The sequence below is a fragment of the Ips typographus genome, linkage group LG10, assembly GCF_016097725.1.
Source record: "Ips typographus isolate SLU linkage group LG10, UJ_Ityp_2.0, whole genome shotgun sequence".
In the NCBI taxonomy this organism is placed as follows: Eukaryota; Metazoa; Arthropoda; class Insecta; order Coleoptera; family Curculionidae; genus Ips; species Ips typographus.
Window position 1 is genome coordinate 5,521,880 of NC_138431.1, and position 27,985 is coordinate 5,549,864.

At 37.9% G+C, this 27,985-nt stretch overlaps 4 protein-coding genes across 11 annotated transcripts; 3 read left to right on the top strand and 1 right to left on the bottom strand.

The window, feature by feature from the left end:
• Positions 1–836, top strand: LOC145734792 (glutathione S-transferase-like). The gene is made up of 3 exons (XM_081988416.1): positions 1–344; positions 399–544; positions 605–836. Exons 1-3 carry the CDS (start codon positions 35–37, stop codon positions 659–661), a joined length of 513 nt encoding a protein of 170 aa, XP_081844542.1. The 5' UTR covers positions 1–34; the 3' UTR covers positions 662–836.
• Positions 794–6,565, bottom strand: LOC145734715 (organic cation transporter protein-like). Its single transcript, XM_081988263.1, is given in 13 exon segments — positions 794–1,005; positions 1,060–1,196; positions 1,504–1,685; positions 1,737–1,866; positions 1,868–1,952; positions 2,004–2,202; positions 2,205–2,239; positions 2,291–2,459; positions 2,513–2,667; positions 2,986–3,089; positions 3,140–3,335; positions 5,705–5,876; positions 6,313–6,565. Coding segments are annotated over 12 exon segments (1,638 nt in total). The 5' UTR covers positions 5,848–5,876; positions 6,313–6,565; the 3' UTR covers positions 794–902.
• On the top strand, positions 3,399–6,801 carry LOC145734778 (N-alpha-acetyltransferase 40-like). 5 transcript variants are annotated; one of them, XM_081988393.1, is made up of 6 exons: positions 3,399–3,447; positions 3,509–3,790; positions 3,845–4,141; positions 5,077–5,156; positions 5,211–5,345; positions 5,402–5,589. In XM_081988393.1, the coding sequence occupies exons 2-6, from the start codon at positions 3,671–3,673 to the stop codon at positions 5,499–5,501; spliced, it is 732 nt and encodes a 243-aa protein (XP_081844519.1). In that variant the 5' UTR covers positions 3,399–3,447; positions 3,509–3,670; the 3' UTR covers positions 5,502–5,589. The 5 variants fall into 5 exon arrangements, with proteins under 5 accessions (XP_081844519.1, XP_081844521.1, XP_081844522.1 ...); XM_081988392.1 differs by having other exon boundaries at positions 3,409–3,790; XM_081988397.1 differs by lacking the exons at positions 3,399–3,447; positions 3,509–3,790; positions 3,845–4,141 and adding an exon at positions 4,956–5,018.
• On the top strand, positions 6,753–27,978 carry Dap160 (dynamin associated protein 160). 4 transcript variants are annotated; one of them, XM_081988166.1, is made up of 21 exons: positions 6,753–6,895; positions 6,950–7,126; positions 7,180–7,399; positions 7,450–7,832; positions 7,885–8,040; positions 10,886–11,109; positions 11,162–11,395; positions 11,445–12,030; positions 12,130–12,391; positions 12,443–12,612; positions 16,400–16,652; positions 16,731–16,925; positions 18,128–18,401; positions 18,454–18,633; positions 19,302–19,561; positions 23,221–23,458; positions 23,510–23,841; positions 24,260–24,488; positions 27,072–27,143; positions 27,350–27,574; positions 27,623–27,978. In XM_081988166.1, exons 2-21 carry the CDS (start codon positions 6,951–6,953, stop codon positions 27,772–27,774), a joined length of 4,821 nt encoding a protein of 1,606 aa, XP_081844292.1. In that variant the 5' UTR covers positions 6,753–6,895; position 6,950; the 3' UTR covers positions 27,775–27,978. The 4 variants fall into 4 exon arrangements, 3 of the variants coding, with proteins under 3 accessions (XP_081844292.1, XP_081844291.1, XP_081844293.1); XM_081988165.1 differs by lacking the exon at positions 27,072–27,143 and adding an exon at positions 27,176–27,274; XR_014179485.1 differs by lacking the exon at positions 27,623–27,978 and having other exon boundaries at positions 27,072–27,274; positions 27,350–27,375.
• Positions 27,979–27,985: the final 7 nt, after the last annotated feature.

Consider the following 27,985-nt stretch of genomic DNA (forward strand, 5'->3'; position numbering starts at 1 on the left):
AATACCAACAATTTCCAGTATTGGTATAGTTACAATGGCGCCCAAATACAAGCTAACCTATTTCGACATTTTAGGGCTGGGCGAACAAATCCGCTTTATCCTAAGTTATGGAAGATTGGAGTTTGAAGACTTCCGATTTCCAAGATCTGAATGGGATTTGCTAAAAGGGAAGATCGCGCCCCCTTTAGGTCAACTACCTCTATTGGAAGTAGACGGGTTAGTGTTATATCAAAGTGGAGCTATTATGAAGTATCTTGGTGATTTGGTGGGGCTATCCGGGTCCACACCTTTAGAAAACTGGCACATTAATGCTGTTTACGAGACTTTCGCAGATTTAAAAAACAGTAAGTTGTCATTAAAGTTTGTTTTAAGGAAAATTGAACTTTTTGAGCCTACAGAATGGGTGGGATACGCGTTTGAAGCCCCAGGACCAAAAAAACAGCAACTCCTTGAGGACTTGGTGACAGTGCAGGCTCCAATTTATTTAGGAAAACTGGATGAGTTGGCGGTTAAAAACGGCGGTAAAAACTTAGCTTTAGGCAAGGTTAGTGTATGCATTGGTGCAAAACCAATTTTTTATTGACGATTTGGTGTAAACTTTCAGCTTACTTGGGTGGATTTGACTGTAGCCTCACTCTTAGAAGTGATGGACGAATTTTGATGCCTGAACTTCACAAATCGCTTTTGACAAAATATCCAAACTTACAGGCGGTGCAAACCAACGTTTTTAACACTCCCGGTATTAAAGAGTGGATTGCCAAACGTCCATCAAAACCTGCGTAATTATACACTGTTCTTTTGTACAAAAAAAATATATTAATAAAAGATTACAAAAACTTGTAATAATTAATTAATAAAAAAAAAAATGCAACAGAATAGCACAATTAGTACAAAACTTTGTACTATGTATCAGTTTTAACGGGTTCTTCGTTGTCACTGGCTTTTTCCAAGTCGTTCATTTTCGCTAATTCATCCGAGCCCCCTTCGGGCTCCTGCCTGTCTTCCCTGCAAGAAAATATGCTCAGCATGTTCTCTACTTTATGGTAAACCACAACTAACTTTCCGAATTGTTCCCCTTCTTCAAACGTTTCAGGTAACTTCCGGTTTAACGTTTCCGGTAAACTGAGACTCATCAAACCTCCTATTAAAGACAAAACTCCGAAAATGAGTAGAGGCAGTGGTTCCCATATATGGCTCTATAAATTATTATTAACGTAATCGAAAACCGTGTAACTGACAGAGAAACGTAGATAATTGCATGCGTGGGAGAAAGACAGTAAACGAAAAAAATACCAAGTAGGCCATATTTTCAGTACGCTGTTGCCAAAATCCAATACCGTCGACAAAATGTATTGGATTTTGGCAACAGCGTACTGAAAATATGGCCTACTTGGTATTTTTTTCGTTTACTGTCTTTCTCCCACGCATGCAATTATCTACGTTTCTCTGTCCGTTACACGGTTTACCTGTGTAGATATATGAATTAAGTAGGAAAGTACTCACAGCAATATTAACGTAAGGGGCGGTAATGGATCCAACTCTAGCACAAGTAGACCCCGCCCCCAATCCCGCGTTTCTAACCACCGTAGGAAATTGTTCGGTGGAGAAAATGTACACAGCTCCATAACTGGCCGTAATGGCCAGTTTACCCACCATGGCTAAAGTGACGGTTAACCACTGCAAACCTATAAAACCAACCTGAGAAAAACCTTAAAATTAACATTTAAAAAAATTACCATCAGGAACAATCATTGTGAGTAGCAAAGCCACCCCCGCCACTATCATACAACCGCACATGACATTTTTCCGGCCCCATTTATTTAATGTGAACAGTAGAAATGAGTAGGCGGGGATTTCTACCGCCCCCCGAGATGACAAAATTTAAGTAAGGATTCCCGGCCAGGTTGTTTGTGTTCCACGACAGGCCGTAGTACGTGATATTGTTGGCGAACCTACTCGACAATGTTGCTTAGGTGACAGTATAGTTGCACTTATAAACTCACCAGTCAAAAAATATTATAAGTGACCGGGTTCTAAGACTGGGATATTTAAATAAGTCAAATATACTTGGTTTGGCAGCGTTTACTTTTGATGGACTCTCCTCTTTGCTGGTTAAGAGTAGATCTAAAGTTTTGTCAGGGATGTTAACTTTGTTGACTTTGGCGGCGATTTGTATGCATTTTTTAGCTTCTGGCAAGCGGTTTTACTCAACAACCAGCGCGGCGACTCGGGGATTAACCTGATGGTGTACTAATTACTGTACTAACCACACTTGCTACTAGAAAATTACCACCAATATGTCAGGAAAACCAGTCCGGGGATAGTTAAGGCGAATTGTAAAGGCCGCCAATCAGTAATGTAAATCGCAAACACTGCGGTTAGCATGTAACCCACGGAGAAAAACATTTGACACACTGTTCCTGCTACCATACGTTTTGAGGCCCCCACCATTTCAAGCCCTATGTTATTTATATAAAAAAAAATTTCATCAAAAAAAAGTTAAATAAATCACCAATAACGTAGGCAACCAGGAATACACCAGAAGTGGTGGCCCCCACCACAGCCCTGGCTATCGTAAAGGTCCAAAATTCCGGCGCAAACGAAGCAATAATCCCAAAAACCACCTGTATCACCAAGGACAGGAAAAATGTATTTTTCCTTCCCCATCTGCAAATTTCCTATACAGCTGTGGTAAATCCAAAACCGACCATAGAAAAACCGTGTAACTGACAGAGAAACGTAGATAATTGCATGCGTGTGACAAAGACAGTAAACGAAAAAAATACCAAGTAGGCCATAATTTCAGTGCGCTGTTGCCAAAATCCAATACCGTCGACAAAATTAATTTATTTAATTACTGTCTTTGTCCCACGCATGCAATTATCTACGTTTCTCTGTCAGTTACACGGTTTTCCTATGGTCGCTTTTGGATTTACCACACCTGTATAAACATCCATAATACTAAGTAGCTAGTTGAAAACCCACCTGTCTGACAACTCCCCAAACCCTATAGAACCGAACATAACTCCAAACATAAACAAGGAATTCCCTATCGCAATAAGGTACTCTTTACCGCAGGTCAAGTTCCACTGAAAAATTGTCTTTAAAATTTATACTCAAAATAGCGTACAACTATTACCTCTGTAACGGCAGTAAGTCCGTAAGTTGTGTGATCGTACACGTACTCGCTGCACCGTTCTACTGTAGAGTTTCCCAACTTGATTAGACAGTACGATGAAACTTTTTGCGACGTTTGATTGTATGGAAACCATCTTTCCCATTCGCTCGCATTTAGGCTGTATGAAGCGTTAATTAATTCGTCCGGCAGTCGACACCTAGAATAAAATACTCCATTAATACCTCGATGGTATGTTCTGTCATTTGATGCCACTGTCCTCTGTCATCTTGTTGAAACAACTGTTGCTTCGTAGAGCATTGCAGTTGGAAGTAATTTTTAAATTTCCTTTTTAGGCAAAAGCTTGTACTCAAAACACTGTTCTTTTATTAGAGATGAAAATCCAGAACCAGACGCTAAATTTCTTTACAGGTTTCAGTCTGTCAAAAACCACCATTTTGTTGTGGACACACCTAACCTCACACTTGGTTTTGTTTTGTTTGGCAGTGTAAACAAACAGTTTTAGCGGGTACTAGGGCCTAAATTAAGGTCGTAATGTCCTTTATAGTGCTAAGAAAACAACGGGACAATGACACCCCTCGAGTGTCTGAGCTGGTTCGAAGGGCCTACACATCCAACATTACAAACATATTTTTAGGCACCCTTTTCAACGAGGTGAGTCCCTAAATCACATCAACTACTCTAGAGGCTAAGTGAAACTGTTTCCAGACCACGTTCCAGCTCATGATCATATTCATTGCTATTCTGTTCATATTTTTCCAAGTTCCATTTTTGTACTGCATTTTGGCTGCCCCGGGGGTTTTACTTGTAATCTACCTCTATATATATGCTACAGTTGTTATGAAGTCGGCTCAGGTGATGTACGATAAAAAACCCATACAAAGTTGGGTGGCTGAAGTATATGAACCCTATTTTCACAACAAAAACCCTGAAAATTGTTGGTATAAAATAATTCAAGAAGATGAGTTAGAGGGGATGGAGGAACCACCAAAAGGCAGAAAAAAGGTATGTATGTTTAATTATAGTTTATTCATAGTCATATTCCAAATCATCAGAATCAAGTTTGATAATACTAAATGGTCCAAACCACACTCTATCAGGGACACATTTAAGGGGTTACGTGTCAAATCTAACACTTTGCCGCCCTTAATGCTGCTAAAAGCTCTGCTATTCACTGACTTTAACTGTTATCACTCACACTCACTTTTTTCACATAGCGCACCCCTTCAAACATATTACCACTGATTTCAGTTAAATTGTTCCCCGTAAAGTCAATCAATGAGTTTTGACTGTCTGGATGAGCTGAAAAAATGCTTTCCAATAAGTAATCTTGAACGTAAACCAGCCGGTTGTGACTAAAATTGATTCGGTTTAGGTTTGAAGTTTTGTAAAACATATTTACGGTGAGGGACTCTAAATTGTTGTAGCTAATGTCCAGGTCTTGTAGTAGGGTCAAATTGTAGAAAGCGTGATCCTGGATTTGTCTGATACCGTTCCCCACTAAACTTAACTTGATCACAGTCAGAGAGTGAAATACTCCATTGGGAATTTCCGTAATTGAGTTGTGGTTGATTTTAATTTGTTGTAGTTTAGGGAGATTGTAAAATGAGGTTGGTTCTAGCTGGCTTAAATTGCTGTTAATTATTTGAATGCGTCGTAAATAAGGCAAGTTCCTGTAACATCCACTGTGTAATACTGGGATTTGTTGATTTTCTGCACTTATTTCCACAGCTTCTAACTCGTATTCCACTGAATCTGCTTGCTCAATTATAACGGTGATATTTTCAAAAGGTCGCCGGTAAACGTTTAAACTTGCAGAATTAAAACATGGTGTTGGGGTGACAATTTGGGGCACTAAAAGCAGGACTAACAACCCTAAGCAGTACATTGCAAATATACTACTAATTAAAACAGTGATAACTATATTGCGATAATTACAGCTAGTCGGTACAATTGCTGTGATGAAACATCTTAACCAACCCGAATGGGCTTGGTTATACAGGGTGGTCGTGGATACTAGGTTAGTCTACTAAAATTACATCAAACCGGTTATTAAAAAAAATATATAACACAGATACAGGAGAAAAGGTGTAGCTTTGGAATTGGTTAAAACAGCCCAAATTTGGTGTAAAGACCGGCAAATCAACAGAATCGAACTGGCCCTTACGGAATATAATCAAGGAGCCCGACAACTTTTCGATAAATCCGGGTAACTTGATTGTTTTTGCACGGAAAAAATCCCTTCAACTTTCTATAATTTTTCAGCTTTGAGATCAAACAACTCTACCATAAAAAACAGTTGTTCAATGTGTACATGTTGCAAATGTTTCTATTGAGTACGGAGGTTCGACCAACTTTCAATTAATCAGTTAGATTTTTTAAACCATCCTGTATTGCGTCTATTTAGTATTTAGAGCATAAAAGGTTATGCGATAATAAAACATAAAAACATAGGTCAAAGTTGTCTGGTATGTGGATTATCGATTGTGTGTGTGTCATTAAAAATATCCACCAAATGTCAAGAAAAAATTTAATCTATTTTAGTAAATTAATAAAAATGGTACTGACCTTGATTTCGGCTCGGCCATAAGGAATACATTGCCCAATTTGTGAAAAGCGCACAAGATGGCGGGTAGACACAGTAAAAAGTAGATTCGTTTCTGGTACCGTCCGAAATCGCCCAGCAACGTAATGACATCATCATAGCCCATTTTTCACCCAGTTCGCCTCTTAAAGTGTCCTGAAAGAAAATCGTGTCAAATTTACAACCGGAAATTACCACTTTGTATTTATTTCAATGATGTTAAAGGTTCAATTGTTGCTCTGCATTACAGTATTTTGTATTCTAATTTAAATTATAAAGGTGTAGAATATAAGTTCTTGACAGTATGTTGACCCTACTTACTTTAAAATTTACTTTGTAACTGTACAATCTTCAATTTAATAGAATTATTACTATTTACTACAGCACGATTTTTTAAAGTTTTAATACTATAGGCAACCATCCATACTGTTAAACAACTATCACAATAAATATTAAGGACCCTTTAGAGAGAAATAACCAAAAATTGAACTGGTTTTTGACAGCCCACAATAATATCACGCCACTATTTAAAATGCAGTGCAATGACACCTCTTGAAAGCCTTATCAAATTTTGTGATTTCTGAATTATTACCTCAATGCGTAGGCACAGTCAACGAACCGCTAGTTACAGAATTAAGCTTAAATCATTAACACTACGAAAATATTTTGAGTATAATCAGCAACCTCGAATTTTGTCGATAACGCACTGGTGTAAACGCGACCTAAAAGGACCGGACCACCCTCCCTTCCACGAATTTGCCCGCCACAAACTCCGCCCTTAAGGGCTGATTTTACACTTTACCGGAATTTAAACTACTGGCACGATTCCTGTATAATTTGTTTTGTTAGATTATAAATAAAACCGTATTTTTAGTCTGCAACAGGCAACCAGTAATGCGCTGTTATCCGGTGCTCTCATTGACTATCTTTGTTTGTATCATAGGATAGGTTTGCTATCCTTTTTTAACAGCAACGCTGCCTTCCGTCAAATATCAAATTGTACGTGGCTGTGACATTGACAGCGACGTCCTTGGGACTATCAATACAGTGCTGTATTGTTATCGATTTGTTCCCCCGTTTCCTGCCCCAATTTTAGCTGTGGGGAGTATCATAGAATCCGAGCGAGTGCTTGAAATGTATTTAATTTAGTTGGTCTCGTTTTCAAGCATTTCTAGGTGAGTAATTATTCTGTTCGAACCAGTTTTTTCTAGAAAAACAGTTTGATTTAGTATGTCGGCGGCCGGAACTCCCTCAACAGACCCCTGGGTCATCCTGGCCCGGGAAAGGGCGCGTTACGAAGAACAGTTCAACTCCCTCAAGCCGATAAATGGGGTAGTGACCGGAGAGCAGGCTAAAGGATTCTTTTTACAAAGTCAATTGCCTCCTTTAGTGCTGGGACAAATCTGGTATGCCAGTCTAATTTTTATTGTGAAATCCAGCTAATTGGATTTATGTACAGGTCCTTAGCGGACACAGATTCGGATGGAAAAATGGATATAAATGAGTTCTCAATTGCCTGTAAATTAATTAATTTGAAGCTAAGAGGATTTGACATTCCAAAGGGGCTGCCCCCTTCTCTGTTGGCGTCTCTAAAGCTACACTCAACCGCTACGCCTCCTGCGATACCACCCCTACCGACCCTGGTTAATCAACCACCTGCACGTCCAGATCCACCAAAAGTAAGCTTTTCAACTCTTACAACTCTGAAAATCTCACTAACTTATTACAGATACAGCCCATAGTAGCCCAACCACAAATTGGCACCGCCCAACCTATAATAAGCGCCCCACCATCGATTATTCCTAACCCACCCAATTTAATCAACACCCAGCCACTGATAATGCCTAGTTTGGGTGGAGTAACAGCACCTCCTACCGGAATTGTACAACCGGTTAACATGATGGGAGTGGGGGTGACCGGGGTGACTATTCCCACTGGAATAGTACCTCCCATGCCCCCCCTGACTGGGGGGTTCACCCCCATGATTCCAAGCGGCCCAATATCACCAGCAGGGTCGGTTGGTTCTGTGGGAGTGCCAGTGCCCGCTGCTACCAGCACACCTCGAGCTAGCGTCACCAGTTTAGAACGGGTGGGATCGATTGATTCGGGAATGTAAGAATGCAACTGCAAAAAAATTATAACATAATTACATTTACCCTGACAGGAGCGGTGATTGGTCCGTACCTCATCAAACTAAGCTGAAGTATACGCAAATGTTTAATACGATGGATAGGACGCGCAGCGGATTTTTGTCGGGGGCGCAGGCCCGAAACGTTATGGTTCAGACCAAATTGCCTCAAGCTATTTTAGCACAAATTTGGTAAGTCTTTACTGACGTAGAAGGCGATTTACATGACGTAGTGAAACTTCAAAATTAATTCACTCATTAGTTTCATCCTGAATAACTTTATTATTTGAGAAATGTTGTACTGACTGTGTACATCAGTGAATAGTTAATGAAATGGATTTTTTAACGTTTTTTACTTTGTTTTCAACAATTGCAGTCAATTTCCAAGTTGCTGACTGCGTTTTTAACATTTTCATTCAATTTTCAGATTTCTGATTGTGTTTTCAACATTTTTGACCAATTTTCAAGTTTTTTTCCAACCTCTTTAGCCAATTTTCATGTTTTAGCGTTGTTTTCAACAATTTAAGCCAGTTTTCAAGTTTTTTACTTTGTTTTCAACATTTACAGTCAATTTCCAAGTTTCTGACTGTGTTTTTAACATTTTCAGTCAATTTTCAGATTTCTGATTGTGTTTTCAACATTTTTGGCCAATTTTCAAGTTTTTTCTCAACCTCTTTAGCCAATTTTCATGTTTTATCGTTGTTTTCAACAATTTAAGCCAGTTTTCAAGTTTTTTACTTTGTTTTCAACATTTGCAGTCAATTTCCAAGTTTCTGACTGTGCTTTTAACATTTTCAGTCAAATTTCAGATTTCTGACTGTATTTTCAACGTTTTTGACCAATTTTCAAGTTTTTTTCAACCTCTTTAGCCAATTTTCATGTTTTAGCGTTGTTTTCAACATTTTCAGCCAGTTTTCAAGTTTTTTACTTTGTTTTCAACATTTGCAGTCAATTTACAAGTTTCTGACTGCGTTTTTAACATTTTCAGTCAATTTTCAAATTTCTGACTATGTTTTCATCATTTCCAGTCAATTATCATGTTTGTGACTTTGTTTTCAACATTTTTGACCAATTTTCAAGTTTTTTACTGTTTTTTTTCAACCTTTCTTAGCCAATTTTCATGTTTAAACGTTGTTTTCAACATTTTCAGCCAGTTTTCAAGTTTTTTACTTTGTTTTCACCATAAGCAGGCAATTTCCAAGTTTCTGACTGAGTTTTTAACATTTTCAGTCAATTATCATGTTTTTGACTTTGTTTTCAACATTTTTGACAAATTTCCAAGTTTCTTACTGTTTTTTTCAACCTATCTAGCCAATTTTCATGTTTAAACGTTGTTTTCAACATTTTCAGCCAGTTTTCAAGTTTTTTACTTTGTATTCAACATTAGCAGTCAATTTCCAAGTTTCTGACTGAGTTTTTAACATTTTCAGTCAAGTTTCTGACTGTGTTTTCATCATTTCCAGTCAATTATCATGTTTTTGACTTTTGTTTTCAACATTTTTGACCAATTTCCAAGTTTCTTACTGTTTTTTTCAACCTTTCTAGCCAATTTTCATGTTTAAACATTGTTTTCAACATTTTCAGCCAGTTTTCAAGTTTTTTACATTGTTTTCAACAATTGCAGTCAATTTCCAAGTTTCTGACTGCGTTTTTAACATTTTCAGTCAATTTTCAGATTTCTGACTGTGTTTTCAACATTTTTGACCAATTTTCAAGTTTTTTTCAACCTCTTTAGCCAATTTTCATGTTTTAGCGTTGTTTTCAACATTTTCAGCCAGTTTTCAATTTTTTTATTTTGTTTTCAACATTTGCAGTCAATTTCCAAGTGGCTGACTGTGTTTTTATCATTTCCAGTCAATTATCATGTTTGTGACTTTGTTTTCAACATTTTTGACCAATTTTCAAGTTTTTTTTCAACCTCTTTAGCCAATTTTCATGTTTAAACATTGTTTTAAACATTTTCAGCCAGTTTTCAAGTTTTTTACTTTGTTTTCAACATTAACAGTCAATTTCCAAGTTTCTGACTGAGTTTTTAACATTTTCAGTCAAGTTTCTGACTGTGTTTTCATCATTTCCAGTCAATTATCATGTTTTTGACTTGGTTTTCAACATTTTTGACCAATTTCCAAGTTTCTTACTGTTTTTTTTCAACCTTTTTAGCCAATTTTCATGTTTAAACGTTGTTTTTAACATTTTCAGCCAGTTTTCAAGTTTTTTACTTTGTTTTCAACATTAACAGTCAATTTCCAAGTTTCTGACTGCGTTTTTAACATTTTCAGTCAATTTTCAGATTTCTGACTGTGTTTTCAACATTTTTGACCAATTTTCAAGTTTTTTTCAACCTCTTTAGCCAATTTTCATGTTTTAGCGTTGTTTTCAACATTTTCAGCCAGTTTTCAATTTTTTTATTTTGTTTTCAACATTTGCAGTCAATTTCCAAGTGACTGACTGTGTTTTCATCATTTCCAGTCAATTATCATGTTTGTGACTTTGTTTTCAACATTTTTGACCAATTTTCAAGTTTTTTTTCAACCTCTTTAGCCAATTTTCATGTTTAAACATTGTTTTAAACATTTTCAGCCAGTTTTCAAGTTTTTTACTTTGTTTTCAACATTAGCAGTCAATTTCCAAGTTTCTGACTGAGTTTTTAACATTTTCAGTCAAGTTTCTGACTGTGTTTTCATCATTTCCAGTCAATTATCATGTTTTTGACTTTGTTTTCAACATTTTTGACCAATTTCCAAGTTTCTTACTGTTTTTTTCAACCTTTCTAGCCAATTTTCATGTTTAAACATTGTTTTCAACATTTTCAGCCAGTTTTCAAGTTATTTACTTTGTTTTCAACATTAACAGTCAATTTCCAAGTTTCTGACTGCATTTTTAAAATTTTCAGTCAATTTTCAAGTTTCTGTTTTTATATTAACTTTGGTTGGTCATATTTTTTGGTATCTGCAGGGCTTCAAACTTGACTAACGAGGTTGTTTGCCTTGAATACACTCATTCATTTGATCCTGAATATATTAACGTGTAAAAATAGGGGTCTATCGGACATGGACGCGGATGGTCGACTCGGTTGCGAGGAATTCGTATTGGCCATGCATTTGTGCGAAACTGCACAAGCAGGGACACCTCCACCCACTAAGTTGCCCCCCGATTTGGTGCCACCTTCCTTTAGACGGGGCGTGCGTACCGCCTCAGTTTCGAGTCAGGGCAGCGCCCCCCACGTTGAGCCTGATCCTGCCTCCACTTTACAAAGTCAAAGTATTGCGTTTTGCAATTTGGAGTGACTCTGGTTAATTGTAGAGTTCTTTAGCTTCGTTTGAGGACAAACGTAAAGAAAACTACGAAAAAGGCCAGGCGGAACTAGAGCGGCGTCGGAAAGCTTTGATGGATCAGCAACGCAAAGAAGCGGAAGAGCGAGAGAGAAAAGAGAGGGAGGAACTGGAGAGGAGGGAGAAAGCGAGACAAGAAGCGGAACGCAAACGACTGGATGAGTTGGAAAAGATGATGCGCGAGCAACAAGAAAAAGAACGTCAACTGGAAGAAGGTAAATTTGTCAACCCTGTGGTGTATCATTTGTAAGCTTGAAATTAAAGAGAGAAAAAGACAAGCCGAGCAACGCGAGGCAGCCAGAAGAGAGATGGAACGTCAACGCCAGCTCGAGTGGGAGAGACAACGCCTGCAAGAGCTACAACAGCAAAGGCAAAAAGAACAGGAAACAGTCCTGAAACTGAAAGCCAAAAATCAATCGCTCACAATTGAACTATCCACTTTGAACGATCAAGTAAAAGAACTGTCGCAGAAAATCTGCGATACCCGAATCGGAGTCTCCAACGTGAAATCCACCATTGACGGTATGAGAAACACGCGGGACGCTCAAATGCAGGAAATGTCCCAACTGAAAAACAAACTGAAAGACCAGAACGCCAAACTGTTGGCGTTGTCGCAAGAAAAGGTGAAACTGGAAACGCGGAACAAGATAAACTCGCTGGACTCTGATCAGGCCCGTTTAGCGTACGAGAACAAAGAGGTCACCATTAAAAACTTGCGGGAGAAGGTGAACGATGTACAAGTCCAAATCGAATCTAAGTTGTCTGATATAGATAACAACAACACTCAATTGACGGAACTGAAAAAACAGATGAATGCTTTAATTGAAGAGTGTGAAACTTTGTTTTCTAGGTAAGTCTAAAAGCCTGGTTTACACAGTGTATAGAAGTAATATCACAGTCATTATTTATTTTGTTGATTGTTGTAATTGTATTATTTAACAACAATTAGATATGAGGAGAAGAGGAATCAAGTGGTGGAAATGAAGAACGCTAATAAAACAACCGACTACACAAACGCGTGGAAAACTACTGACGCATGGGGCAACGAGAGCACCCCCGCCGCTGATTGGCCGGCGGACAACACCTGGACCGATAACACCGTACCACCTGACATTGAAAACATTCCTGGGGTGCACAAGTACCGCGCCATCTATGAATTTAACGCGCGCAATAACGACGAAATCTCCTTCCAACCCGGCGATATTATTCACGTGAGTGTGTCACGCAAGACACACGCCTGTTCTAATAACGATTGGCTTTAGGTGCCGGAGCAACAAACTGGTGAGCCGGGTTGGTTGGCCGGAGAGATTGGCGGACATACTGGATGGTTTCCCGAGTCGTACGTGGAACCGGTAGATGGCGTTGGTATAGCTGGAGGGCTTCATCAAACTCAGACTGTACAGGAGTCGTTTGAACCAGTTTCTAAATTTGAGTAAGTCTATGTTATCTTATTAGTAATTAGAGTCAAATTATGTAATTAGAGAAAGCAAAATCATGAAAATCTGTAAAAAAATATAAAAAAAAAACACAAAATTCTTTCAGTAATGCATTTTTTTTTTTAATTCAAGTCCTAGACATTTTTTGAAGCTTTTAAACTACTTTAACATTTTAGACTGTTTTGAGCAACTAACTTTAGCAGCATTAGGACAGTTTAAAGAGATTTGTAAGTTCTGGAAATCTTGTCACATGAAATCTTATACAGTGCATTCACCATACGTCAAGATTTCTGCATTAATAGTCCGGATTAAAAAGCGATTGATTTTTTATCCTCTTTCTCCTCTCTTATACAGGGTAACTGCCTTTTTGTTTTGTTTTTATTTTAATAATTGTAAGGTGTAATTATGTGTGATTCATATTGTATGTGTAGTGTAATAATTATGTATGTTCTTTTTTGCTGTTTTTGTATGTGTTTTCAGAGGCCTCTGAAACCTTCTTAAGCTTACTATGAATTAAAGTGAAAGCAAAACTCAGAGTCGATCTCCAGAGGCCTCTGGCAGCCATTTTGTATTGCCAGAGGCCTCTGAAACCTTCTTAAGCTTACTATGAATTGTTTTTAACGTGCCAGAAGCCTCTAGCAGCCATTTTGTATTGCCAGAGGCCTCTGAAACCTTCTTAAGCTTACTATGAATTGTTTTTAACGTGCCAGAAGCCTCTAGCAGCCATTTTGTATTGCCAGAGGCCTCTGAAACCTTCTTAAGCTTACTAAAACTGTTTTTAACGTGCCAGAGGGCTCTAGCAGCCATTTTGTATTGCCAGAGGCCTCTGAAACCTTCTTAAGCTTACTATGAATTGTTTTTAACGTGCCAGAGGCCTCTGGCAGCCATTTTGTATTGCCAGAGGCCTCTGAAACCTTCTTAAGTTTCCTATGAATTATTTTTAACGTGCCAGAGGCCTCTGGCAGCCATTTTGAATTGCCAGAGGCCTCTGAAACCTTCTCAAGCTTATTAAAACTGTTTTTAAGGTGCCAGAGGCCTCTGACAGCCATTTTGTATTGCCAGAGGCCTCTGAAACCTTCTTAAGCTTACTATGAATTGTTTTTAACGTGCCAGAAGCCTCTAGCAGCCATTTTGTATTGCCAGAGGCCTCTGAAATCTTCTCAAGCTTACTAAAACTGTTTTTAACGTGCCAGAGGCCTCTGAAACCTTCTTAAGCTTACTATGAATTGTTTTTAACGTACCAGAAGCCTCTAGCAGCCATTTTGAATTGCTAGAGGCCTCTGAAACCTTCTCAAGCTTATTAAAACTGTTTTTAAGGTGCCAGAGGCCTCTGACAGCCATTTTGTATTGCTAGAGGCCTCTGAAACCTTCTTAAGCTTACTATGAATGGTTTTTAACGTGCCAGAAGCCTCTAGCAGCCATTTTGTATTGCCAGAGGCCTCTGAAACCTTCTTAAGCTTACTACAACTGTTTTTAACGTGCCAGAGGGCTCTAGCAGCCATTTTGTATTGCCAGAGGCCTCTGAAACCTTCTTAAGCTTACTATGAATTGTTTTTAACGTGCCAGAAGCCTCTAGCAGCCATTTTGTATTGCCAGAGGCCTCTGAAACCTTCTTAAGCTTACTATGAATTGTTTTTAACGTGCCAGAAGCCTCTAGCAGCCATTTTTTATTGCCAGAGGCCTCTGAAACCTTCTTAAGCTTACTATGAATTGTTTTTAACGTGCCAGAGGCCTCTGGCAGCCATTTTGTATTGCCAGAGGCCTCTGAAACCTTCTTAAGTTTCCTATGAATTATTTTTAACGTGCCAGAGGCCTCTGGCAGCCATTTTGAATTGCCAGAGGCCTCTGAAACCTTCTCAAGCTTATTAAAACTGTTTTTAAGGTGCCAGAGGCCTCTGACAGCCATTTTGAATTGCCAGAGGACTCTGAAACCTTCTCAAGCTTATTAAAACTGTTTTTAAGGTGCCAGAGGCCTCTGACAGCCATTTTGTATTGCCAGAGGCCTCTGAAACCTTCTTAAGCTTACTAAAACTGTTTTTAACGTGCCAGAAGCCTCTGGCAGCCATTTTGTATTGCCAGAGGCCTCTGAAACCTTCTTAAGCTTACTATGAATTGTTTTTAACGTGCCAGAGGCCTCTGGCAGCCATTTTGTATTGCCAGAGGCCTCTGAAACCTTCTTAAGCTTACTATGAATTGTTTTTAACGTACCAGAAGCCTCTAGCAGCCATTTTGTATTGCCAGAGGCCTCTGAAACCTTCTTAAGCTTACTATGAATTGTTTTTAACGTACCAGAAGCCTCTAGCAGCCATTTTGAATTGCTAGAGGGCTCTGAAACCTTCTCAAGCTTATTAAAACTGTTTTTAAGGTGCCAGAGGCCTCTGACAGCCATTTTGTATTGCCAGAGGCCTCTGAAACCTTCTTAAGCTTACTATGAATTGTTTTTAACGTGCCAGAAGCCTCTAGCAGCCATTTTGAATTGCTAGAGGCCTCTGAAACCTTCTCAAGCTTATTAAAACTGTTTTTAAGGTGCCAGAGGCCTCTGACAGCCATTTTGTATTGCCAAAGGCCTCTGAAATCTTCTAAAGCTTACTAAAACTGTTTTTAACGTGCCAGAGGCCTCTGGCAGCCATTTTAAATGGCCAGAGGCCTCTGAAACCTTCTTAAGCTTACTATGAATTGTTTTTAACGTACCAGAAGCCTCTAGCAGCCATTTTGAATTGCTAAAGGCCTCTGAAACCTTCTCAAGCTTATTAAAACTGTTTTTAAGGTGCCAGAGGCCTCTGGCAGCCATTTTGTATTGCTAGAGGCCTCTGAAACCTTCTTAAGCTTACTATGAATTGTTTTTAACGTGCCAGAAGCCTGTAGCAGCCATTTTGTATTACCAGAGGCCTCTGAAACCTTCTTAAGCTTACTAAAACTGTTTTTAAGGTGCCAGAGGCCTCTGACAGCCATTTTGTATTGCCAAAGGCCTCTGAAATCTTCTAAAGCTTACTAAAACTGTTTTTAACGTGCCAGAGGCCTCTGGCAGCCATTTTAAATGGCCAGAGGCCTCTGAAACCTTCTTAAGCTTACTATGAATTGTTTTTAACGTACCAGAAGCCTCTAGCAGCCATTTTGAATTGCTAAAGGCCTCTGAAACCTTCTCAAGCTTATTAAAACTGTTTTTAAGGTGCCAGAGGCCTCTGGCAGCCATTTTGTATTGCTAGAGGCCTCTGAAACCTTCTTAAGCTTACTATGAATTGTTTTTAACGTGCCAGAAGCCTCTAGCAGCCATTTTGTATTGCCAGAGGCCTCTGAAAACTTCTTAAGCTTACTATGAATTAAGTTTCCGACAATAAAGCTACTTTTTTGATTGATTGAATGCTGTTTTGTAAGCTTTTGCAAGGCAATTTGGAGCTTCTATAGTGTTTTCGAATGTTTTTTTTAGACTGCTTCGAAGCATTTGGAAATTATTTGGTCAGTTTAAATTTGTAGTCTGATACTTACCCATTTTGCAACAGATAATTGGTATGTTTTGGTCTTTCAGAAGCCTTCAATATCTCAATATAGCTATAGCAATTGTAAATTAACAAAATAAAACAATACAAGCACAAAAAAAAATCTGTCAAATGACGTGTTTTTGCGTAAATCGTTCACATTAGATGTCAAAGTTTAGTTAATTATTTACAAAAAGCAAAATTTCTAGAAATCCGGATTCAAATACTAATTTTTTTTTAATTGCTATCACAATAACATGAGTAACATAAGCAATATCAGAAAATAAATTATTTTTTGGTTACGTAGGGAGTTCACTGAGAGCGACGTTGCCGTTCCTACCACCACCACCACTGCTGTCGCTAGTGCAGTCGAGTTACCCCCTGATACCGAACCGGAGTACTACACGGCTAGTTATCCGTACCAATCGCAGGAACCTGGCGACTTGACTTTCAACGCTGGTGACGTAATTGCGGTATACAAAAAGGACGGAGATTGGTGGACCGGTAAACTGAACAACGTGACCGGTATTTTCCCCAGCAATTACGTGTCAAAAATGGAGGTAAGTCGTCCGATAATGTTGAATTAAATGCGGAGTGTGTGTGTGTGATTGTCTATGTGTCGTTTATTAACCAATCAGACGACTGTTCCCGTGGAAACCAATCCGGTTGCTGTGGATACGTCTGTGGGAGTAAGTGCGGCGGAAGTGACGTCCGCTTTAGAAAACATGAACGCAGCCAATACGCAAGTCGATAACGAGGTGTCGCAGATTAACGTTGAGATGAAAATGGGAGGTGAACGTCCCTTTGACACTTCGATGACAGCCAACGCGCAGGTTTGTGCGGGTTTTTTTGTTGTTTTATGTTTTGGTTTTTGTGGGCAAGTTTACAGGTTCAAACTGTTGGGTTGTAATCAGCAACAGAGTAATAACTTTGTACGTTTTAATTTATGATAAGAATATTAAATTAGGCATCGGGCAGTCTAAAAGTTTCAGAAGTTTTTTCAGAAAACTGTCCAGATGCTTTTGAAATTGTGTAGAAGCGTCTAAAAGTTTCCAGAATAGTTTGGAAGCTTCCAAATGTTCCTAAAACAGTCTGGAAGCTTTGAAAGGCTTCAAAAACATCTTTAAAGTCAATTTTCAAGGTTTTTGCTCTGGCTTCCTAAAAAACTGACTTAAAAACCAAGAAAGGACACGAAAACCATAAAAATTTACTGGAAAACTTAGAGTTTGTCTCTCAAATCAATATTCATGCCTTTGAAACCTATTTCAAGGCTTGCAGCCTAAATATCGATTACAAACCCATGAAAATTGACTTAAGAGGCTTCAAAAACAGCTTTAAAGTAAATTTTGAAGGGTTTTGACCTGAATTACATGAAAAATTACCTGAAAACAGAAAAAACAGACGCAAAAACCATAAAAATGTACTTGAAATCTTACAGTTTGTATCTCAAGTCAATTTTTGAGTTTTTAAGGCAAATTTCAAGACTTGCAAGACCAAATATTGACTTAAACCCTTGAAATACGGTCTTCAAGTAGTATTTCAAGTTTTTCGACTCGATTTTTAGCTGTTCCTAATACATGGTTCCTTCGCCAATTGTCAAGAAAAATTCGTTTACCTCCTGCGCTTTTTCCAGAGGCTCGTGAAATAACCTAGAAGCTTCTAAGAACATCTAGAACAGTTTAGAAGCATTCAAATCTTCTTGAAACCATCTAAAAGTTTCTAAAACAGTCTAGAAGCTTCTAGAAATATTCAAAACTCTCCGGAAGCTTCCAGATGCTCTTGAAATAACTTGGAAGCTTCTAAAAGTTTCTAGAATAGTTTGGATGTTTCAAAATGTCCCTGAAACAGCCCTGAAACTTAAATATTGCTCTAAAATCATCTTAGAAGCTTCTAAATGCGTTTAGAACAGTTTAGAAGCTGTTCTAAAGAAGAAACTAGACATAATTTTAACTCGTCTTATTTAAGATTAGTTATAACAAATTCTAACACAAACTAGTCTAGGTTTTAATGACTTGATTTTTCCTGTGCAACTTAGGTGATGAAAGGGAAAAAACCGGAAATAGCTTCCGTAATTGCGGCTTACCAAGCTACCAGTTCGGAACAGTTGTCGTTAGCTCGCGGTCAGCTGATTATGATCCGAAAGAAAACGGATTCGGGTTGGTGGGAGGGCGAGTTGCAAGCAAAAGGTCGCAAACGTCAAGTGGGATGGTTCCCAGCCAGTTACGTCAAAATATTGAACAGCACGGGCAGGGCCAGCGGTCGTACCACGCCCGTTTCCACAACTCGCATGCAACAGGAAATCGTTTTGGGTAAGTGCGTAGTTTAGCGCGCCATCTAGCGGTCTGTTACTGAATTTTTTAGACAAAGTGGTGGCTCTGTTTCCGTACACGGCAAACAATCCAGACGAGTTGAGTTTTTTGAAGGATGACATAATCAACGTCACGGCCCGGGACGAAGAGGCGTGGTGGCGGGGGGAGCTGAACGGGGTGTCGGGGCTGTTTCCCAGCAACTACGTAGCCCCTTTGCAGCAGCACAACCAATGTAAGTACCCATTTAAGTCACGTGAACGTTCGAGGTTTGACGCCGGTTTTACTTTTTATAGGAGCACCCAACCTACCATACTCGAAGCTCTGTTTACCTACTTATAAGCGTATCTCTCTATTTAATGCAATTTTAGACCTTTAGAGGTGCTTTTAATATATTCAATAACCGGTGGGGCGTCACGACCAGCCAAAGTTTTGACATTAAGTGATTAATTTTGCTCACAATTTTGTGACCGTACTAGATATTTTGTGATTGTATTTAATTATTAATATTTTAAATATACAGGCCGGATTTCAAGTTTGGTAGGGTGGGTGTGTACTTCTATCTCTCTCACTCTTCTTCCGCTTTCATTATATTTACGTATGAGAAACCTTAATATGTCTTAGCATAATTAATCAGCCACCCTACTAAGCTTTTTTTTTTATTAAATTTTATGTCGAATACTAGTTTACGCAAAAAAAAAAATTAGGCCACAAAAATACTCATATTACACAGCTAAATTATTATGACTTAGGTAAAAATTTGTTAGAGAATAATATATTACACATATTGGGTAAAGTGTTATAAGAGTCAAGCATTTTCTGTGTGTATTTTTTCGTAAACCTGATCGTTTAATAGAGTACAACTTAAAAACTGACACAGAGACAATGAAACCCTTCCCTCAGCTCGAGTAGATAAAAAACGGCAGGAGGCCATCAACGAACTGATCCAAACGGAACAGGCGTACGTGCAGGACATGTCCGCGGTCCACGAAGTGTTCGAAGAGCCGCTGAGACGCAGCCGAATCGTGTCCGATTCGGAAGCGGACGCCATTTTCGTGAACTGGCAGGATATTTTGCGGTGCAATCGCAACTTTTTGAACAGCCTAGAGGGCGCTGTGTATCGGCGCAAAGCTGATACTATCGGCGATGTGATATGTCAACACGTAAGTACCATTCCAAATGAAAAGTACCTACAGGAGAGAATCAGAGTCCTGTTTTGGTAGAAATTGTAAAAAAGCGTTATTTTACAGTTTTTTTACCTACATTTTAGGGTGGTTTTATTTCAGTTTGAAACGAGCACAGTTTCTGCAATAAAATAAAATAAAAACGCTATGAAATGTTTGTAGTGATGGGTAAATTACCGGTAAAGTAAATATTTTACTTTATCAGGAAAATTTGACCGGTAAATTACCAGTAAATTACAAATACTGAGTTTATTGCAGTTCAAACTTTGACACCGCTTTTCTCTGTGACTGTACTAAATTTTGTAGTGTTTTTCCAGGTTAATGGATAGAAAATTTAATGAGGATTTCAAAAATGTGCTTAAAACAGTAATTTTCTTACTCCAAGTGGGTTTTACTGACAATTTTGTCCCTGACTGTCCTTTGAAAGTTTTTCCTGGCAATTCAAATTTTGACGCCGCTTTTCTCCCTGACTGTACTAAATTTGGTAGTGTTTTTTCAGGTTACTGGATAGGAAATTTAATGAGGATTCCAAAAATGTGCTTAAAACTATCATTTTCTCACTCCAAGTGGGTTTTACAGGCAATTTTGTCCCTGATTGTACTTTCAAACTGTTTTTCCTGTCAATTCAAATTTTGACACCGCTTTTCTCCCTGACTATACCAAATTTTGTGGTGTTTTTTCAGGTTACTGGATAGGAAATTTAATGAGGATTCCAAAAATGTGCTTAAAACAGTCATTTTCTCATTCCAAGTGGGTTTTACAGGCAATTTTGTCCCTGACTATCCTTTCAAATTGTGTTTCTGGCAATTCAAATTTTGACACCGCTTTTCTCCCTGACTATACCAAATTTTGTGGTGTTTTTTCAGGTTACTGGATAGGAAATTTTATGAGGATTCCAAAAATGTGCTTAAAACAGTCATTTTCTCACTCCAAGTGGGTTTTACAGGCAATTTTGTCCCTGACTGTCCTTTCAAACTGTGTTTCTGGCAATTCAAATTTTGACACCGTTTTTCTCCCTGACTGTACTAAATTTTGTAGTGTTTTTTCAGGTTACTGGATAGGAAATTTAATGAGGATTCCAAAAATGTGCTTAAAACATTCATTTTCTTACTCCAAGTGGGTTTTACAGGCAATTTTGTCCCTGACTGTCCTTTCAAAGTTTTTCCTGGCAATTCAAATTTTGACACCGCTTTTCTCCCTGACTATACCAAATTTTGTGGTGTTTTTTCAGGTTACTGGATAGGAAATTTTGTGAGGATTCCAAAAATGTGCTTAAAACAGTCATTTTCTCACTCCAAGTGGGTTTTACAGGAAATTTTGTCACTGACTGTACTTTCAAACTGTTTTCCTGGCAATTCAAATTTTGACACCGCTTTTCTCCCTGACTGTACCAACTTTTGTAGTGTTTTTTCAGGTTACTGGATAGGAAATTTAATGAGGATTCCAAAAATGTGCTCAAAACAGTCATTTTCTCACTCCAAATGTGTTTTACAGACAATTTTGTCCCTGACTGTCCTTTCAAAGTTTTTCCTGGCAATTCAAACTTTAACACCGCTTTTGTCCTTGACTGTACTAAATTTTGTAGTGTTTTTTCAGGTTACTGGATAGGAAATTTTATGAGGATTCCAAAAATGTGCTTAAAACAGTCATTTTCTCACTCCAAGTGGGTTTTACAGGCAATTTTGTCCCTGACTGTCCTTTCAAACTGTGTTTCTGGCAATTCAAATTTTGACACCGTTTTTCTCCCTGACTGTACTAAATTTTGTAGTGTTTTTTCAGGTTACTGGATAGGAAATTTAATGAGGATTCCAAAAATGTGCTTAAAACATTCATTTTCTTACTCCAAGTGGGTTTTACAGGCAATTTTGTCCCTGACTGTCCTTTCAAAGTTTTTCCTGGCAATTCAAATTTTGACACCGCTTTTCTCCCTGACTATACCAAATTTTGTGGTGTTTTTTCAGGTTACTGGATAGGAAATTTTGTGAGGATTCCAAAAATGTGCTTAAAACAGTCATTTTCTCACTCCAAGTGGGTTTTACAGGAAATTTTGTCACTGACTGTACTTTCAAACTGTTTTCCTGGCAATTCAAATTTTGACACCGCTTTTCTCCCTGACTGTACCAACTTTTGTAGTGTTTTTTCAGGTTACTGGATAGGAAATTTAATGAGGATTCCAAAAATGTGCTTAAAACAGTCATTTTCTCATTCCAAATGTGTTTTACAGACAATTTTGTCCCTGACTGTCCTTTCAAAGTTTTTCCTGGCAATTCAAACTTTAACACCGCTTTTCTACCTGACTGTACCAACTTTTGTAGTGTTTTTTCAGGTTACTGGATAGGAAATTTAATGAGGATTCCAAAAATGTTCTTAAAACAGTCATTTTCTTACTCCAAGTGGGTTTTACAGGCAATTTTGTCCCTGACTATCCTTTCAAACTGTGTTTCTGGCAATTCAAATTTTGACACCGTTTTTCTCCCTGACTATACCAAATTTTGTGGTGTTTTTTAAGTTACTGGATAGGAAATTTAATGAGGATTCCAAAAATGTGCTCAAAACAGTCATTTTCTCACTCCAAATGTGTTTTACAGGCAATTTTGTCCCTAACTATCCTTTCAAACTGCGTTCCTGGCAATTCAAATTTTGACACCGCTTTTCTCCCTGACTGTACTAAATTTTGTAGTGTTTTTTCAGGTTACTGGATAGGAAATTTAATGAGGATTCCTAAAATGTGCTTAAAACAGTCATTTTCTCACTCCAAGTTGGTTTTACAGGCAATTTTGTCCCTGACTGTCCTTTCAAAGTTTTTCCGGGCAATTCAAATTTTTACACCGCTTTTCTCCCTGACTATACCAAATTTTGTGGTGTTTTTTAAGTTACTGGATAGGAAATTTAATGAGAATTCCAAAAATGTGCTTAAAACAGTAATTTTCTCACTCCAAGTGGGTTTGACAAGCAATTTTGTCCCTGACTATCAAACTGTGCTCAAAAGTTGCAAAAATCAGGGTTTAGAAAAATTTTCTTGCATTATTCGATACAAAACGCGTTTCTGAGATTTATGACAATTATTTTGTTAGTGGTCACGTGACTGCTTAACTAAATCATCCTCCAAATACCACGTGTTATCTGCAACTAATATCAAAACTGTTAAAATTTATAAAAATTACAGTTTAACACAGTTTTCGAAACAAGACGTGTTTCTGAGATTTATGACAGTTATTTTGACAATAGGGAACATTTCAATTTTTGTTTTATCCAATAATATGATTAAGCAGTGTCTGAAAAAAGGTCAATTCCAAGTTTCATTACTCTAAAATAAAAAATGGCTTGTTAATAAACATTTTTAGTTCCGCTGGCCACATGACGTCATGTAGCATTTTTTAGCACAGTATGACGTCAGGATCATTAGCCGGGCCATTTTGGTTTCTAATAGAGTATGTACTGAAGGGTTTAAAGCAAAAAATGTTTGTCAAGTTCCTTATTGTCAGTAAAAATTACAAATTGTTTAAATAATCTGCAGATTTGCGTCATTTTTCTCATTTGAATATTGTTTTTCCTCTTCCCACAAAAATGATCTTTGTGACTCTAACCTGTCTTCCCCTGTGGTTACCCAACATGACGTAATCGAAAGGGTTCCTTAGTTACCAAGAATGACTGCGTACATAACGTTTTGCGGACGCCAACTGGACAGCGCCGCCCTTTTGCAAGACCTGACAGAATCAAACACCGCTTTCAGGGATGTGGTGAAGAAATGCCAGGCAAATTGCCGCACTAAAGGCATGCCCTTGTCTTCCTTCCTAATTAAACCCATGCAACGCATCACTAAATACCCGTTGTTGATCGGGAAAGTGTTGGAAAACACTCCTTCGCACCATCCAGGTATTATTTTATAATTCAAACAGTGCAGAGATTTTCTGAACCAAATTGCAGACTACAAACTACTGGAAGAAGCTTTGAGGATTTCGGAAAAGTTTGTGAGTTGCGTCAACGAAAACGTACGTCTGAAAGAGAACCAGGAACGTATGGAATGGTTGCAACAGAGCGTGCAAAACGAACTGAATTTGACGTTTAACGGTACCACAAACAAACTGGGACCTAGGCAATTGGTGCATTTTGGGGTTTTCACCAAATTGAAGACTGGGAAAGACCTGCTAGGGTTTTTGTTTAATGATTTTTTCATGCTGGTCCAACCGAGTAAAACTGTTGTGGGACAATTTACCTTCCAGAAGAATTCCAATATTACCTACAAAATGTACAAACAAGTAGGTTCCATGTAATGTCAAAATATTACCCTTTGAGAATGACGTCAAGCAGGTGCAAAAACACGCATGTCTGGAATTAGATCACAAATTTTAACCTACAAATGCTTTGAAAAATTAGTTTTAGAGAGTTTCAGTTGACATCTGGAAACTGTATCTTTTCGTACTCCAAAAAAAGCAGCACATTTAGAATTAGCATTTGGGCCTTCTCATTGATATTCGTTTAAATCAAAGTGACAGTAAATGTCAACGTTTTCAATTTGACAGGACGACAAAATTAACAACGTGCCTTTTTTGCTAAAATTGTCTATTTCACATGTTTGATATGCGCGAAACAAAGATGTAAAAAGATGACGTCATTCTCAAAAGGTAAAAATCCAACTAGTCACAGTTTGGGAAAATTTGTTTTTTTTTTTGGCAGCCAATTCTGGTACAAAACTTATCGTCGAGCAGAGAAAGCACGGAAACGGTGGAGAACGGTACCGATTCGAATCGGGTGCTCAAAATTCAAGACGAAAAAACCGGCTACAAGATTTTCCTTTTGACCGCCACGGTGCACGAGTGTAACACGTGGACGAAGAGAATCGAATCGACCAAGGAGGCTTACAGGAAATTCGATCAGCTGAGTAAACAAAACAAACGGAAAACTCGTAAGTGGTTGATCAAATTGCTTGGGTCGCAAAAATTCTCTGTTTTAAGCTGACTGTCCTTTCAAACTGTGTTTCTAACAGTTCAAATTTTGACACTGTTTTTCTAACTGACTATACTCGATTTTTTAGTGTTTTTTTAGACTATTGGATAGGAAATTTAACAAGGATTCCAAAAATGTGCTTAAAACTGTCATTTTCTCACTCCAAGTGAGTTTAACAGACGATTTTGTCGCTGACTGTGTTTTCAAACTTTGGCAGCACTTTTCTCCCTGACTGTACCGAATTTAGTGATATTTTTTTAGGCTATTGGATAGGAAATTTAATAAGGATTCCAAAAATGTGCTTAAAACTGTCATTTTCTCATTCCAAGTGGGTTTTACAGGCGATTTTGTCCTTGACTGTCCTTTCAAACTGTGTTTCTAGCAGTTCAAATTTTGACACTGTTTTTCTAACTGACTATACTCGATTTTTTAGTGTTTTTTTAGACTATTGGATAGTAAATTTAACGAGGATTCCAAAAATGTGCTTAAAACTGTCATTTTCGTACTCCAAGTGGGTTTTACAGGCGATTTTGTCTCTGACTGTCCTTTCAAACTGTGTTTCTGGCAGTTCAAACTTTGATACTGTTTTTTTAACTGACTATACTCGATTTTTTAGTGTTTTTTTAGGTTAGTGGATAGGAAATTTAATGAGGATTCCAAAAATGTGCTTAAAACTGTCATTTTCTCACTCCAAGTGAGTTTTACAGGCGATTTTGTCGCTGACTGTCCTTTCAAACTGTGTTTCTAACAATTCAAACTTTGACACCATTTTTCACCATGACTGTACCAATATGTTTTTTGTTTTTTTTGGCTATTGAATAGGAAATTTAATGAGGATTCCAAAAATGTATTTAAATCAAACATTTTCTTACTAGAAGTGGGTTTCACCAGCGATTTTGTCCCTGACTGTCCTTCCGAACTGTGTTTCTTTTAGTTCAAAATTTGACACTGCTTTTCTCCCAGACTGTACCACATTTTATACGGTTTTTCCAAGTAACTGAATAGGAAATTTAACGAGGATTCCAAAAATGTGCTTAAAACTGTCATTTTCTCATTTATTATTCCTAGATAATCCATCAGTATACAGGGTGTCCCAAATTTGAGCAACAAACCAAACTTATAATTTTTTTTTCGATTTTTGGAATCTACGTCAAATTCTAGGTCTACTTGATGTAAAATGTTTGTATCGATATTCAATTGTTTTTGCTCTAGCAGTCTTACTTTGACCACCCTCCTCGAAAGCAGAAATTCCCGATTTGAGCGAAATTTTAGTGCACTTTTCCAGAAAATCGTCCATAACTCGCTTATTTGAAACACTCTGTATAAAACCATTGTATAACAAAAGAAAGCTAATAAACGTGGCAATCACGTGACGTTGAGCGGGCACGGATAAGTTTCCCCGTTTAGCCGCTAGAGGGCGTCAAAGTTGACTCTCGTTTTTTACAGTTTTTACTCAATATCTCAAGAAGGTTTCAGGTTAGAGGTTCGAAATTTTTATTACAAATGCACCTCGATGGGATGCAACTTTTACCTTCTATACACTTTTTTGGTACCATGCACCGTTTTGCCTGGAAAAATTTAAAACTAGAATTGTCAAGAATTTTCAAAGCTGATACCTTCAGATTTTTTTCAGAAAATTTTTTATTTTCAAAATTAACCTCGTCTGCTTAAATACCTTCAGGTTAATAGTACAAAAATGACGTAGAGTATAATTTATCAAAGTGTCATTTTGCAAGGGTGCCACGCCCTAAAGTGTCAAAATTGACATCATTTCAAGGTCATCTCCGAAACGGTGCCAATTAGAGCAAAATGGACGTGAGATTTGTCTTCCCCAGGTTCAAATTAGTTTAAAAAATCACTTTGATTGAGAAAAATCCAAAATGGAGGTTAGTATAGTAGAGCCAAAAAATCCCTAATTTAGATAAAATTTTCGTGCACTTTTCCAGAAAATCGTCCATAACTCGCTTATTTGAAACACCCTGTATAAAACCACCGTATAACAAAAGAAAGCTAATAAACGTGGCAATCACGTGACGTTGAGCGGGCACGGCTAAGTTGCCCCGTTTAGCCGCTAGAGGGCGTCAAAGTTGACTCTCGTTTTTTGCTCAATATCCCAGAAAGGTTTCAGGTTAGAGGTCTGAAACTTTTACCACAGCATGCCCCTCGATGGGATGCAACTTTTACCTTCTATACACTTTTTTGGTACCATGCACCGTTTTACCTGGAAAAATTAAAAACTAGAATTGTCAAGAACTGACTTTTTCCAGAACATTTTTTGTTTTTAAAATTAACCTCAACTGCCTATTTTAGAATTTTTCCGGAAAAATTTAATTTTCCGGAAATTTTACATCCCTGGTAATTTACTAATATACTAATGTTCTCTACTGTTGTCTTGACAACCATCATCATTTGACACTGTCTTGTCTATAATAGTTACCATGACAATCACACTGGACGTCAGTAAACTGTCCTTACGTTGCTAGCTTGTTTTTTTTTTTGTGAAAGGGGCTTACATTTTGTGCTTTTTGTCTTGAAACTGCAGAGCTTCAGCTGGGGCCATCTAGCGGCCGCCTTCTCGTCCTCGTCCAAAAAGGGAAACGCTTCATCACCTCGGGTAAGCCGTTTTTAACTCCCAACTTTTTCCAGTACTAAACACGAGCAAATACTTGTGGGTGACCGTTTTCGAAGCCACCAACATACTGACCAAATGTAACTCGCAAACATGTAGTTATAATAAGCGGAAAGGTAACTCCCTGAAGGGTTCTGTAGGGTTTTAAAAAAATTATTTCCATTGATTCGTAAAAACTGTATTCCAAACAGGCAAACCGCACACGGAAAACGTGTACTGCAAAGTGAGCTTGGGGAATCAAGAGCAAGAAACGGATTTCGCTAAGGACAGCCTGAATAACGGGAATGTGCCTCTGAATACCGCTCCCCAGGTTCCCACTTTGTCTTGGAATTGCAGTATGCAGTTTCAGCTTCGCAGCTTAAACGAAGAAGTGCTCACTTTTGTGGTGCTGGAGCACAACCCTTACAGCTTAGACGGTGAGTTTACCCCTCAAATTTTAACCACAATTTACATTTTTTCAATAGAATTTCTGGGAAAAGCTGAGTTGAAACTGAAAGACATCTACAGCGAATCGCAAAACATTAACGGGCCAATGGTTAAAAAGTTGATTTTACATCAAGTTGAAAGTGGGGAATTGACAGTTAAATTGGATTTACATATGTTTCAGCAGTATTAGAAGCGGACCACCATATTTCTACTTTTACTCAACTTTATACAAATAATATTTATTGCATAGAGTGTCTTTTGGACTTAAGCTCGAAACTGCCAAAATTAATCAAATTTAACCCTTCGCATTTAATATTTATTAAGGACTTTATTAATGTATAGACCTAAAATGTATTATTTAATAGACAATAATAACATACACACACAGCATAAAGGGGGTG